This window comes from Saccopteryx bilineata, chromosome 9 (assembly GCF_036850765.1).
Source record: "Saccopteryx bilineata isolate mSacBil1 chromosome 9, mSacBil1_pri_phased_curated, whole genome shotgun sequence".
Classification (NCBI taxonomy): domain Eukaryota; kingdom Metazoa; phylum Chordata; class Mammalia; order Chiroptera; family Emballonuridae; genus Saccopteryx; species Saccopteryx bilineata.
This window is the reverse complement of record NC_089498.1, coordinates 74,438,776-74,453,668: the sequence shown is the minus strand read 5'-3', so window position 1 is coordinate 74,453,668 and position 14,893 is coordinate 74,438,776. Positions and strand designations below refer to the sequence as shown.

Below are 14,893 nucleotides of genomic sequence, written 5' to 3'. Positions count from 1 at the left end.
TGAACATTTTGAGTCTTCACACTTTGTAAAAAATTTTTCATTTTTTTATAATAAAGTGAGAGACATAGAGAGAGAGGGAGGGAGGAGAGAGAGTGAGAAGCATCAATTCATAGTTGCTTTGTTTTAGTTGTTTATTGATTGCTTTAGTATGTGCCTTGACTAGGCAGCTCAAGCTCAAACTAGTGACCTTTAGATCATGTTGATGATCCTGTGCTCAAGCTGACAAGCCCCCACTCAAGCCTGCAACCTTGGAGTTTTGAACCAGGGTCCTCAGCATCCATCCTGGGTTGATGCTCTATCCATTGCACCGCCACCAGTTAGATTCTGCACTTTAAAAAAAATATGCATGTACATTTTTTTTGATGTATAATTTATTTAGAGGAAAATGTACAGGTCTTAAGTGTAGTTGATGAGTTAAGAAAAATATATACACTTGTAACAACACCCAAATCAAGATATAGAACATTGCCATCACCTCATGGAGTTCCTTCAGGCTTCATCCTTTTCTAGTAAATTCACATATTCAGGGAGTAACTACAGTTCTGATTTCTGTTATCATAGATTAATCTTGCTTGTTCTTTAATGTAATATGTATTGAATCATTTAGTATATAAATGTTTTATGTTTGGCTTCTTTTGCATATCTTTAAAACTTTTAACTTTTTAAAAGATAATACATTTACATGGTTCAAAGTTTTATTATTATTATTATTTTTGTATTTTTCTGAAGCTGGAAACCAGGAGAGACAGTCAGAAAGACTCCCGCATGCGCCCAACTGGGATCCACCCAGCACGCCCACCAGGGGGCGATGCTCTGCCCCTCCGGGGTGTCGCTCTGTTCCGACCAGAGCCATTCTAGCGCCTGGGGCAGAGGCCAAGGAGCCATCCCCAGCACCTGGGCCATATTTTGCTCCAATGGAGCCTCGCTGCGGGAGGGGAAGAGAGAGACAGAGAGGAAGGAGAGGGGGAGGGGTGGAGAAGCAGATGGGCGCTTCTCCTGTGTGCCCTGGCCGGGAATCGAACCCGGGACTTCTGCACGCCAGGCCAACGCTCTACCACTGAGCCAACCGGCCAGGGCCATGGTTCAACATTTTAAAGGTACAAAGAATATGCATTGAAGAGCTTACTTCTCACTGCTATCCTTCCAAGCACCCTGCTATACTTTCCAAAGGCAACAGATGTTAGCAGTTAGCAGTATCTTGTGTCCTTCTAGAGATTTTATGTATGTACAGGTGTGTGTATATGTGTGTATATATATGATCCTACCCCCATCTTTTGCATAAATAGTAGTATAGCATGTGTATTATTGTGCACTCTTTTTAAACTTATAAAGATAATCATTATGTATCAGTACCTGAAAAGCTTCCTTAGTCATGAATGGCTTATATTTACTCATAGCATTTTGTTTATTTAATCAATTCTGTTTTTGGACATTTAGTCTGTTGCCTGTCTTTTTTTTTTTTTTTTACAGAGACAGAGATAGACAGGGACAGAGAGAGACAAGAAGCATCAATCATCAGTTTCTCGTTGCGCGTTGCGACTTCTTAGTTGTTCATTGATTGCTTTCTCACATGTGCCTTGACCGCGGGCCTTCAGCAGACTGAGTAACCCCTTGCTGGAGCCAGCGACCTTGGGTCCAAGCTGGTGAGGTCTTTGCTCAAGCCAGATGAGCCCACGCTCAAGCTGGTGAGCTCGGGGTCTCGAACCTGGGTCCTTCCGCATCCCAGTCCGACACTCTATCCACTGTGCCACCACTTGGTCAGGCTGTTGCCTGTCTTTTGCTACTCTAAATACTGCATCAATCAAAACCCTATTGTGTCCTATGAGGAGGCACATATTGTTTGGTTGGTTGTTTTTTTTTTTTTTTTCTTTGTTTTTTTTTTCAGGTATGATGTAGCTGAATTCAGAATTATTTCCTTAGGCTTGGCTCCTATAAATTGAATTGTCTGGGGAAGGGTTTCTCTTCTTGAAGGCTTTTTAAAATATTGCCAAATTGCTTTTAAAGATATGATATTAGCTTACACCTTCATCAGTGTAATATGAGTGAAATACTGTTTATAACTTGTAGAAATAATGATATAAAACCTCAGAGATCGGCACCCTGGCTGGGTTGCTCAGAGGATAGAGAGTCATCCTGATGCACTGAAATCACAGGTTCAATCCCTGGCCAGGGCACATATGAGAAACAACCTCAATGAAACAACTAAGTGGAACAACAAGTAGATGCTTCTCCCTCCCTCTCTCCCCCCACCTCAAATCAGTGGAAAAATTAAAAACAAACAAACAAAAACCTCAGAGATGGGCAACACAGTAAATGTCTTTGTCAGTCAGAACTGTCATTGATCCACTTTTTCTTAGAGTGCTAGTATGACTTTGGGAATCCTAGTGTTATTAGCTTGTGTGCATGTATTACTTTTGAAATTAGAAGAACAGTTAGATAATGTTGTTTGTAAAAATAAATCAAACAACTTCATTTTTGTTAAGTTTGACTGTATATTAGCTGTGTTTCAAAATACAATAGCCCTCTTAGCTTAAATAATTATAAAAATATAATGGTTTTTCCTTTGCAGTGACATTTCTGGGGGCAAAGCCCTGGAAGTAGAGATGGAAGGGATAGAATACATGAACGATGATCCTGGCATGGTGGATGTTCTTTATGCCAAAGTTCATATGAAAGATGGCTCCAACAGGTATGTTTCAGTAGTACTTCTTTGTTTCACTCAAGAGGTGCCTAAAGGCATCCCTGGATGTTCAACTAATTTTGATTCCTTTTCTCTGAGATCTCATTATTGCAATGAGTGTGTCAATTCTTTCTTTCTTTGAATAGTAAGCAGATATCTTGAGAGAGGAATTTGTTGTGGGGAAAAAGTATTTTAGTTTGATAATTGTTAGGTTCCTTGGATGGCAGATATTGATAGTAGCAATCTAGTTTTTATGGAACTCAGTGCTTCCTTCCTGTTTCAAGGATAATAGGAGGCAGGAAGGATGGCATTTTAGGATGTTAGTTACAGAAGTGGAATAACGCAGATCTAGTGAATAGCAGGGCAAAATGGTGATGATAACTATATCAACTTCCTAAGATTATTAGGATTAAATTAATCTATATAAAATGCTTTAGAATAGGGCTGGACACATGCTAATTCATTAAAATATAAATAAAATAATGTTTACTCTTTTTTTGTTTATTACTACACCTAAATTCATTTTAGGGGTTCTCAGTCTGCATCCCAGGCTATTTCTTTAATGTAATATGTATTGAATCATTTAGTATATAAATGTTTTGTGTTTGGCTTCTTTTGCATATCTTTAAAACTTTAAACTTTTTAAAAGATAATAAATACATTTACATGATTCAAAATTTTAAAGGTACAAAGGATATGCATTGAAGAGGCTGTCCTAGGCGTTCAGAGCCATTTGCAATGTCAGTGCCATTTCCAATTGTTAAGACTTGTGGTGAGCAGAGGAACCCAACTTGAATTAGAAGTTTGTTTTTGTGTGATATTTTCATTAGGGCAGGACAGAACAGAGCTCACACTGAACCAGAAACCTGCGAGAGAAGACCTTTGTCTCTAGGCAGAGCCTTAAATTGATTTGCTTTCCTAGAGGATCTCTTGGAAGGTTGTGCTTATCCCAATTTGAATCGATAATCTCAATTATCTTGTATCTCAGTTCAGTTGAAAGTGAATTTTGACAGAAAGGGGGGGAAAATGTGTGTTCTGGACCAAGTTTTTTTTTCCCCTTGATACCTGGCATGTGCCTAAAGGGTATGTATACTAAGGACCCTACCCTAAAAACTGAGGACACATTGTTACTTAACAGGACATCATATACTACTAGGACATTTCAAACATTTCTACCAGGTTAAAATTTGAGACCTGTATGAATCATTTACTGTGTTCTAATAACTATCTGAATACCTTCACCATGTTGTGAAACTACTCTGTATGGGATAGATTATTTTTGAACAAGGAATAAGATAGCAGGTCTCAAACATTTTGGTCTCATTGCCGAATACTTCAAGGACCTTTGTTTATATAGGTTATATCTATAAGTATTTACTTTATTAGCGATTAAAACTGAAATATTTAAGATTTCTTAATTCATTAAAATAATAGTAATATAATTTTTTATTTTTATATAAATAACATTTTTCAAAAAAAATTACTCTGTTTTCCAAACCAAAAAAATTTAGTGAGAAGATAGGTATTATACTACATTTTTATAAATTTCTTTAACGGAAGACAGCTGAGTTCTCTTGTTTCTCTGTTCAATCTATTGTGATATGTTGTTTTGATCAAATTATATAAGAAATTCTGGCCTCATGCAGAAATGCAGTTGGAAAATTGAGGAGTGCTTTTTTAATGGCCTTTCTGATAACTGGATATTTGATACTACATTAAAACTTGAAGGTCATACAGTAGTTTCTTAAAGGTCAGTTGTACTGTAAAGTCTGAAACTGTGAAACTGTATTAATGAACATTTCATACTCAGTTATGTTAAAATCCATTGGTCTATCTTGTACTTTGCTTGGATATTTAATTCATACATAATTTTGTAACATTGGTCATTTAGAAAATATTGTTTCACTGAGTTATGTAGGTCTTCCAAATGTTGACACATTTCATTATGTGATATTAAAAATACAAATTGGCCCTGTCTGGGTATCACAGTTGGTTAGAATGTCATCCCCACATGCCCAGGTTGTGGATTCGATCCCCAGTTAGGGCACATACAAGAGTCAACAATGATGGCATGAGTAAGGAAACAACAAATCAATGTTTCTTTCTATCTCTCTATCTCTGTCTCCCTTCTCTCTAAAAAACAATCAATAAAAAAATAAAATAAAAATACATGTTGCCCCTGGCTGGTTGGCTCAGTGGTAGAGTGTTGGCCCACCGTGTGGAAGTCCCGGGTTTGATTCCGGCCAGGGAACACAGGAGAAGCACCCATCTGCTTCTCCACCTCTCTCCCTCTCCTTTCTCTCTGTCTCTCTTCCTCTCCTGCAGCCAAGGCTCCATTGGAGCAAGAGTTGGCTCCGGCACCCCTGATGGGCAGAGCATCACGCCCTAGTGGGCTTGCCAGGTGGATTCCGGTCAGGCGCATGCAGGAGTCTGTCTCTCTGCCTCCCTGCTTTTCACTTCAGAAAAATAGCAAAACATAACATATTAATATCACTACTAATTTCATCAAAAATTTTAAGTATTCTGGAGCTATCAAGCTCATGATGGCAGAGACATGTTTTCTAAAATTTTGATTTTCATTTGAATGCTTAAATTTTATTACTGGCAGAAAATAATGGTAATTTTTTTCCTTGAAGTTTTTTTTTTGGAAAAAATGTCTGCTAAATAGCCAAGTCCAAATAACCATAATATGTCTGTCATTGTTCTTTCAAGTAAAAATTGTGTTACATAGACAAAGAAGCTATATAGTTCAGCTTGCAACTCAGACAACCCCACAAATGCTCTTCCTCCAGTCTATTTTAATATACAGCCAAGTGCTTTATACTTAGTACTGATTTTATCACACAGATTAAAAAGCCATGCACTTAAGGGCTGAGATTTAATAACATTATTTTTTTTGCTTTATTAAGAATAATTGAAACTAGTTTTTTGATTTTTAAAATTGTGACTATATAGTAAAGAATATACTACTACTGGTACAATTTGATGCCTTAAGGTCCCAGCAGTTTTATCATTGCTTTTGTACCGTCAGTGCAAATGCCATTGTGATGATAAAAGCAAATAATGTCACATAACAATTATAAAAATAGTTTTGATCTCATGGACCTCCTATAAGATTCTCCAGATGTCTAGAGACCAGGCTGTGACCAACCTCTAATCTAAGATTTTATTTCTAATATTTAAGATTGCATTGTTTCTGGGGAAATTGTAACTAACTTTTGTTCAGCAGTTACTCTTGTCTGGCACTGTGCTTAGATTATGTCATCTCCATTTTATCTTTACAACATTTTTATAAGTTATATACTATTATTAGGCCCATTTTATTGATCAGGGAGGTTCAGAGAGCTTAATTTGTCAGAGGAATACATAGATAGCTTTGAACCCCTATGCCACAATAAGGAAGGTTTCAGTGTGTATATGCTAGGTTAAGTAGAATAGATCAGTGATCCCCAACCTTTTTTGGGCCACGGACTGGTTTAATGTCAGAAAATATTTTCACAGCTGGCCTTTAGGGTGGGACAGATAAATGTATCACGTGACCGAGACAAGCGTCATGAGTGAGTCTTAGATGGATGTAACAGAGGGAATCTGGTCATTTTTAAAAAATAAAACATCGTTCAGACTTAAATATAAATAAAACGGAAATAATGTAAGTTATTTATTCTTTCTCTGGGGACTGGTACCAAATGGCCCACGGACCAGTACCAGTCTGCGGCCCGGGGGTTGGGGACCACTGGAATAGACTATTTTTCAGTTTTTATTTTAGAGTAAAGTGGAAAATTGAGACCCACTTTTTTTTTAAAGTGATAAAATTCACATAACATTAAAGTCACCATTTTAACCATATTGAAGTGCATAAATTCAGTATGTTGATGTAAGAGCACCCAAAGCTGTAGAGAATTTTTATGAATTTTTATGTAAGCCAAACTGGTGACACATGCCAGAGAGCGCCAGAGAAGTAACAGTTTTGCAGCTTCTTTTATGTATTTGAAATTAAGGAGGAAGGGGATGTTAGATAAATTGGAGAAGGCAAGGGTGGGGGTTAGATTATAGCACAATTAAGATTATGTGCTCTCTTGAGGGTTAATACCCACTTGGAGGGTTATTCTGGTATTTCACAGATGGACAGGGCTTGCTTAAAACATTTCACTAAAGAAGTTATAGGGGTGGGGCATGACCACCCACTGTGGTTAGCTCAGTTAAGAATTTATGATCAGCCCTGGCCGGTTGGCTCAGCGGTAGAGCGTCGGCCTAGCGTGTGGAGGACCCGGGTTCGATTCCCGGCCAGGGCACACAGGAGAAGCGCCCATTTGCTTCTCCACCCCTCCGCCGCGCTTTCCTCTCTGTCTCTCTCTTCCCCTCCCGCAGCCAAGACTCCATTGGAGCAAAGATGGCCCGGGCGCTGGGGACGACTCTGTGGCCTCTGCCCCAGGCGCTAGAGTGGCTCTGGTCGCAACATGGCGACGCCCAGGATGGGCAGAGCATCGCCCCCTGGTGGGCAGAGCGTCGCCCCTGGTGGGCGTGCCGGGTGGATCCCGGTCGGGCGCATGCGGGAGTCTGTCTGACTGTCTCTCCCTGTTTCCAGCTTCAGAAAAATGAAAAAAAAAAAAAAAAAAAGAATTTATGATCAGATCATCTTTAGGTTACTTTCCATACACTTCCCTCCTTCTTTTTGTCCATACTGGCAAACACTGATCTACTTACTGACTCTATAGATTTGCCTCTTCTGGATATTTCATATGAATGGAACCATACAATATGTGGCCTTTTCTGCCTGGCTTCTTTCATTCCGCGGGATCTTTTCAAGATTAATCCATGTTGTAGCATGTATCAGTGCTTTATTTCTTTTTATGGCTGAGTGATATTTCATGGTATGGAAATACTACATTTTGTTACCTATTCATCAGTTGATGGACATTTTTGGGTTGTTTCATCTATTAGCTATTGTGAATAGAGTTGTTTTCTTTTTTTAATTCTTTAAAAAATTTTTAAATTAATTTTAATGGGGTGACATTAATAAATCAGGGTACATATGTTCAGAGAAAACATCTCCAGGTTATTTTGACATTTAATTATGTTGCATACCCATCACTCAAAGTCCAATTGTCTTCCGTCACCTTCTGTCTGGTTTTCTTTGTGCCCCTCCCCTCCCCCCACCTCTTCTCTCTCCTCCCCTCCCCCAACCACCACACTCTTGTCCATGTCTCTTAGTCTCATTTTTTTTTTTTTTTGTATTTTTCTGAGGCTGGAAACGGGGAGAGACAGTCAGACAGACTCCCGCATGCGCCCGACCGGGATCCACCCGGCACGCCCACCAGGGGGCGACGCTCTGCCCACCAGGGGGCGATGCTCTGCCCCTCCGGGGCGTCACTCTGTTGCGACCAGAGCCACTCTAGCACCTGGGGCAGAGGCCAAGGAGCCATCCCCAGCGCCCGGGCCATCTTTACTCCAACGGAGCCTCGCTGCAGGAGGGGAAGAGAGAGACAGAGAGGAAGGAGAGGGGGAGGGGTGGAGAAGCAGATGGGCGCTTCTCCTGTGTGCCCTGGCCGGGAATCGAACCCAGGACTTCTGCACGCCAGGCCAACGCTCTACCACTGAGCCAACCGGCCAGGGCCAACTTAGTCTCATTTTTATGTCCCACCTATGTATGGAATCATACAGTTCTTAGTTTTTTCGGATTTACTTATTTCACTCAGTATAATGTTATCAAGGTCTATCCATGTTGTAAATATCCGATGTCATCATTTCTTATGAATGAGTAGTATTCCATAGTATATATGTATCACATCTTCTTTATCCAGTCATCTATTGAAGGGTTTTTTGGTTGTTTCCACATCTTGGCCACTGTGAACAATGCTGCAATGAACATGGGTCTGCATGTGTCTTTACGTACCACTGTTTTTGAGTTTTAGGGGTATATTCCCAGTAGAGGGATTGCTGGGTCATATGGTAGTTCTATTTTCAGTTTTTTGAGGTACCACCATACTTTCTTCCATAATGGTTATACTACTTTACATTCCCACCAACAGTGGATGAGGGTTCCTTTTTCTCCACAGCCTTTCCAACACTTGTTATTACCTGTCTTGTTGATAATAGCTAACCTAACAGGCGTGAGGTAGTATCTCATTGTAGTTTTGATTTGTATTTCTCTAATAGTTAATGAAGATGAGCATCTTTTCATATATCTATTGGTTGGCCATTTGTATCTCTTCCTGGGAGAAGTGTCTGTTCATGTCCTCTTCCCATTTTTTATTGGATTGTTTGTTGTTGAGTTTTATGAGTTCTTTGTATATTTTGGACATTAGGCCCTTATCTGAGCTGTTGTTTGAAAATATCATCTCCTATTTAGTTGGATGTCTGTTTTGTTGTCAGTTTCTCTTGCTGTGCAAAAACTTCTTAGTCTGATGTGGTCCCACTCATTTATCTTTGCCTTCATTTCCCTTGCCTTTGGAGTCAAATTCATAAAGTGCTCTTTATAGCCAAGGTCCATGAGTTTAGTACATATGTTTTCTTCTCTGTACTTTTTTGTTTCAGGTCTTATATATTTAGGACTTTGATTCATTTGAATTAATTTTAGTACAAGGGGACAAACTGTAGTCGAGTTTCATTCTTTTGCAGGTAGCTTTCCAGTTTTCCCAGCACCATTTGTTGAAGAGGCTTTCTTTTCTCCATTGTGTGTTGTTGGCCCCTTTATCAAAAATTATTTGACTATATATATGTGGTTTTGTTTCTGGGCTTTTTATTCTGTTCCATTGCTCTGAGTGTCTATTTTTCTGCCAATACCATGCTGTTTTGATTGTTGTGGCTCTATAATACAATTTGAAGTCAGGTATTGTAATGCCTCCAGCTTCATTCTTTTTTCTTAGGATTGCTTTGGCTATTTAGGGTTTTTTATAGTTCCATATAAATCTGATGATTTTTTGTTCCATTTCTTTAAAAAATGCCATTGGAATTTTGATGGGAATTGCATTGAATTTGTATATTGCTTTGGGTAATATGGTCATTTTGATTATATTTATTCTTCCTATCCAAGAACAAAGAATATTTTTCCATGTCATTGTATCTTTTTCTATTTCCCTTAACAATGCTCTGTAGTTTTCATTATATAGGTCATTTACATTATTTGTTATGTCTATTCCTAGGTATTTTGGTTTTTTTTGTTGTAACCATGAAAGGGATTATTTTTTTGAGTTCGTTTTCTGATGTTTCATTGTTGGCATATAGGAAGGCAATGGACTTTTGTATATTCATTTTGTATCCTGCAACCTTACTGTATTGGTTTATAGTTTCTAGTGATCTTTTTGTGGAGTCTTTGGGGTTTTCAATGTATAGGATCATATCATCTGCAAAAAGTGAAACCTTTACTTCTTCTTTTTCAATATGAATGCCTTTTATTTCTTTTTCTTGTCTAATTGCTCTGGCTAGAACATCCAGCACCAGGTTAAATAAGAGTGGAGAGAGTGGATAACCCTGTCTTGTTTCTGATTTAAGGGAAAAAGTCCTCAGTTTTATGCCATTTAATATGATGTTAGCTGATGGTTTATCATAAATGGCTTTTATTATGTTGAGGTATTTTCCTTCTATACCCATTTTCTTGAGTGTTTTAAACATAAAATTGTGTTGTATTTTATCGAATGCCTTTTCTGCATCTGTTGATAAGATCATGTGGTTTTCTTTGTTTTGTTGATATGGTGTATTATGTTAACTGTTTTATGTATGTTGACCCATCCTTGTGATTCTGTGATGAATCCCACTTGATCATGATGTATTTTTTTTAATATGTTGTTGTATTCGATTTGCTAGTTATTTGTTTAGTATTTTAGCATCTGTATTCATTAGAGATATTGGTCTGTAGTTTTCTTTTTTTGTGCCGTCTTTGCCAGGTTTCGGTATGAGGGTTATGTTGGTCTCATAAAATGTGTTTGGAAGTATTGCTTCTTCAATTTTTTTTTTTTTTTTTTGTATTTTTCTGAAGCTGGAAACGGGGAGAGACAGTCAGACAGTCTCCCACATGCGCCCGGCCGGGATCCACCTGGCACGCCCACCAGGGGGTGACTCTCTGCCCACCAGGGGGTGAGGCTCTGCCCCTCTGGGGTGTCGCTCTGCTGCGACCAGAGCCACTCTAGTGCCTGGGGCAGAGGCCAAGGAGCCATCCCCAGCGCCTGGGCCATCTTTTGCTCCAATGGAGCCTCGCTGTGGGAGGGGAAGAGAGAGACAGAGAGGAAGGAGAGGGGGAGGGGTGGAGAAGCAAATGGGCGCTTCTCCTGTATGCCCTGGCCGGGAATCGAACCCGGGACTTCTGCACGCCAGGCCGATGCTCTACCACTGAGCCAACTGGCCAGGGCCTGCTTCTTCAATTTTTTGGAAGACTTTGAGAAGGATAGGAATCAAGTCTTCTTTGAATATTTGATAGAATTCACTAGTATAGCCGTCTGGCTCTGGACTTTTATTTTTTGGGGAGGTTTTTAATAGTTTTTTCTATTTCCTCCCTGCTTATGGTTCTGTTTAGGCTTTCTGCTTCTTCTTGACTCAGTCTAGGAAAATTGTATTGTTCCAGGAATTTATCCATTTCTTCTAGATTGTTGAATTTGGTGGCATATAGTTTTTCATAGTATTCTATAATAACTCTTTGTATATCTATGATATCTGTGGTGATTTCTCCTCTTTCATTTTGGATTTTGTTTATATGAGTCCTTTCTCTTTTTTCCTTGGTGAGTCTTGCCAAGGGTTTGTCAATTTTGTTGATCTTTTCAAAGAACCAGCTCCTTGTTTTATTAATTTTTCAATAGTTTTTCTGTTCTCTATTTCATTTATTTCTGCTCTGATTTTTATTATTTCCTTTCTTCTGCTGGTTTTGGGTTGTTTTTGTTCTTCTTTTTCTAGTTCCTTAAGATGTGAAGAAAAGTGGTTTACTTGGGCTCTCTCTTGTTTGTTCATATAGGCCTGAAGTGATATGAACTTCCCTCTTATTACTGTTTTTGCTGCACCCCAGAGATTCTGATATGTTGTATTGTTATTTTCGTTTGTCTGTATGTATCTTTTGATCTCTGCTCTTATTTCTTCTTTGACCCACTCATTTTTTAAAAGTATGTTGTTTAGTTTCTACATTTTTGTGGGGGTTTTTTACCTCTTTTTTGCAGTTGAATTCTAGTTTCAAGGCTTTATGATCAGAAAATATGCTTGGTATAATTTCAATTTTTCTGAATTTGCTGATGTTATTTTTATGGCCCAACATATGGTCAATTCTTGAGAATGTTTCATGTACACTAGAGAAAAATGTATACTCTGGCACTTTGGGATGAAATGTCCTGTAGATGTCTGTCATATCCAATTGGTCTAGTGTTTCATTTAAGGCCAATATTTCTTTACTGATTTTCTGTTTGGATGACCGATCTAGAGTCGTCAGTGGTGTATTGAGACTTCCAAGTATGATTGTATTTTTGTCAGTTTTTGTTTTTAGGTCAATCAGTAGCTGTCTTATATATTTTGGTACTCCTTGGTTTGCTGCATATATATTAAGAAGTGTTATGTCTTCTTGATTCAGTGTCCACTTAATCATTATGAAATGACCATTTTTGTCTCTTATTACCTTTGCTGTCTTGTAGTCAGCATTGTTAGATATGAGTATTGCTACATCTGCTTTTTTTGGATGTTATTTGCTTGGAATATTGTTTTCCAGCTTTTCACTTCAAATTTGTTTTTATATTTGTAGCTTAGATGTGTTTCTTGTAGGCAGCATACAGTTAGATTTTCTTTTTTTAATACATTCTGCTACTCTGTATCTTTTTATTGGTGGGTTCAATGCATTTACATTTAGTGTAATTATTGACACTTGAGAGTTTCATATTGCCATTTTATATATTGCTTTCTGTTAGTTTTATATCTTGTTTGATTCTTCTCTTTTGTTTTTCTATCATTTGTTTTTGGTTATAATCCATACATCTTTCCTCTGTTGCTTCTTTTTTCAAGTCATGTGCTTCTGTGGTGGTTTTTTCAGGAGTGGTTACCATTAAGTAATGAAAAGGGTACCTACCATGTTCATTGTAGTACACTATCTCATGAGTGCTTCTGCACTCCATCCCCCTTTGCTACTGTTAATCTTCATCCTCTCTCCTTTTTTGTTTTTGTTGTCACAGTTTAAATTTGATTTTATTGTGTTCTTGGTGAGGCTTTTACTTGTGGTTTTGTTTTGTTTTGTTCTTTGTGTCTGGTCGGAAAACCCCCTTTAGTATTTCCTGAAGTGGGATTTTCTGGTGATAAATTCCCTCATCTTTTCTGTATCTGTGAATGTTTTTATTTCTCCTTCATATTTGAAGGCTAGCTTTGATGGGTCTAGTATTCTTGGCTGGAAGTTCCTCTCTTTCAGAACTTTAAATATTGGGGTCCACTCTCTTCTAGCTTGTAGAGTTTCTGCTGAGAAATCTGATGATAATATAATAGGCCTTCTTTTATATATTATATTTTTCTTTTCCCTGGCTGCCTTGAGAATTTTTTCTTTGTCATTGGTTTGTGCCAATTTCATTATGATGTGCCTTGGAATAGGTTTGTTGGAGTTAAGATAACTTGGGGTTCTGTTTGCTTCTTGAATTCAAGGCTTTAGTTCTTTCCATAGGCTTGGGAAGTTCTCGTCTATTATTTGTTTGAATATGTTCTTCATTCCATTTTCTCTCTCTTCTCCTTCTGATATACCTATTATTCTTATGTTGCTCTTTTTGATGGAGTCAGACAATTCCTGTAGGGCTTTCTCTTTTTTTTTTAAAATTCATGAGTCTCTCTTCTTTTCTCTCTGTTGTGCCTCTAGTTGCCTGTCTTCTGTGTCACTAATTTCTCTACTATCTGGCCTGTTCTATTAACTAAGCTTGTTACCTCGTTTTTCAGTTCATGAATTGAGTTTTTCATCTCTGTTTGATTCGTTCTCTTTTTTTTTTTTTTTTTTGTATTTTTCTGAAGCTGGAAACGGGAAGAGACAGTCAGACAGACTCCCGCATGCGCCCGACCAGGATCCATCTGGCACGCCCACCAGGGGCTACGCTCTGCCCACCAGGGGGTGATGCTCTGCCGCGACCAGAGCCACTCTAGCGCCTGGGGCAGAGGCCAAGGAGCCATCCCCAGCGCCCGGGCCATCTTTACTCCAATGGAGCCTTGGCTGCGGGAGGGGAAGAGAGAGACAGAGAGGAAGGAGGGGGTGGGGGTGGAGAAGCAAATGGGCGCTTCTCCTATGTGCCCTGGCCAGGAATCGAACCCGGGTCCCCCGCATGCCAGGCCGATGCTCTACCGCTGAGCCAACCGGCCAGGGCCTGATTCGTTTTCAATGCTTCAATTTCCTTGGTAATATATTCTTTTTGTTCATTGAATTGTTTTTTGAGCTCCCTAAATTGCCTTTCTGTGCTTTCTTGTATATTTCTGAGTATTTTTAGGATTTATATTTTAAATTCTCTGTCATTTAACTCCAAGGTTTCCAATCTATTAAAATTTTTTTCTATAGATTTTTCCTCATCTATCTGTGCTACATCTGTCTTTTCTATCCATGATATTCAATTTCTTTTTCCTTAATGGCATCTGAGGATGGTTTTGTTAATAACACTAATAAGAATTGATAAAGAATAAAAAAATTTTTTAAATTTATTATTTTTTTGAGAAAATACCATGAAAAACTGATAATTATATTGTGTTAAACGGAACAAAAACTACCTAGAACAGAGGGCCTGAGTTGGGGAGAAGTGACAAAGGGGCAAAAAACGAGGTAAGGGGCCCTGGCCGTTTGGCTCAGTGGTAGAGCGTTGGCCTGGTGTGCAGGAGTCCTGGGTTTGATTCCCGGCCAGGGCACACAGGAGAAGTGCCCATTTGCTTCTCCACCCCTCCCCCTCTCCTTCCTCTCTGTCTCTCTCTTCCCCTCCTGCAGCCGAGGCTCCATTGGAGTAAAGTTGGCCCCGGGCGCTGAGGATGGCTCTGTGGCCTCTGCCTCAGGTGCTAGAATGGCTCTGGTTGTGACAGAGCAGTGCCCCAGATGGGCAGAGCATTGCCCTATGGTGGGCATGCTGGGTGGATTCTAGTCAGGCGCATGCAGGAGTCTGTCTGACTGCCTCCCTGTTTCCAATTTCAGAAAAATACAAAAAGGAAAAACAAAAACAAAAACAAGGTAAGGACCCACAAAATGCTACAAGGAAATATTTGGATCAAGAATAAAGTAATTTGCTTGTAAGTGATGGTTGA

The 14,893-nt window shown here is 39.0% G+C and overlaps 1 protein-coding gene across 2 annotated transcripts in view; it reads left to right on the top strand.

The window, feature by feature from the left end:
* ASCC1 (activating signal cointegrator 1 complex subunit 1) overlaps window positions 1-14,893 on the top strand; it is a 129,634-nt gene that overhangs the window by 39,395 nt on the left and 75,346 nt on the right. For both annotated transcript variants that reach the window (XM_066242677.1, XM_066242678.1), the window contains exon 7: window positions 2,570-2,689. In XM_066242677.1, the coding sequence (XP_066098774.1) occupies window positions 2,570-2,689 (120 nt within the window). The remainder of the gene's footprint in view (window positions 1-2,569; window positions 2,690-14,893) is intronic.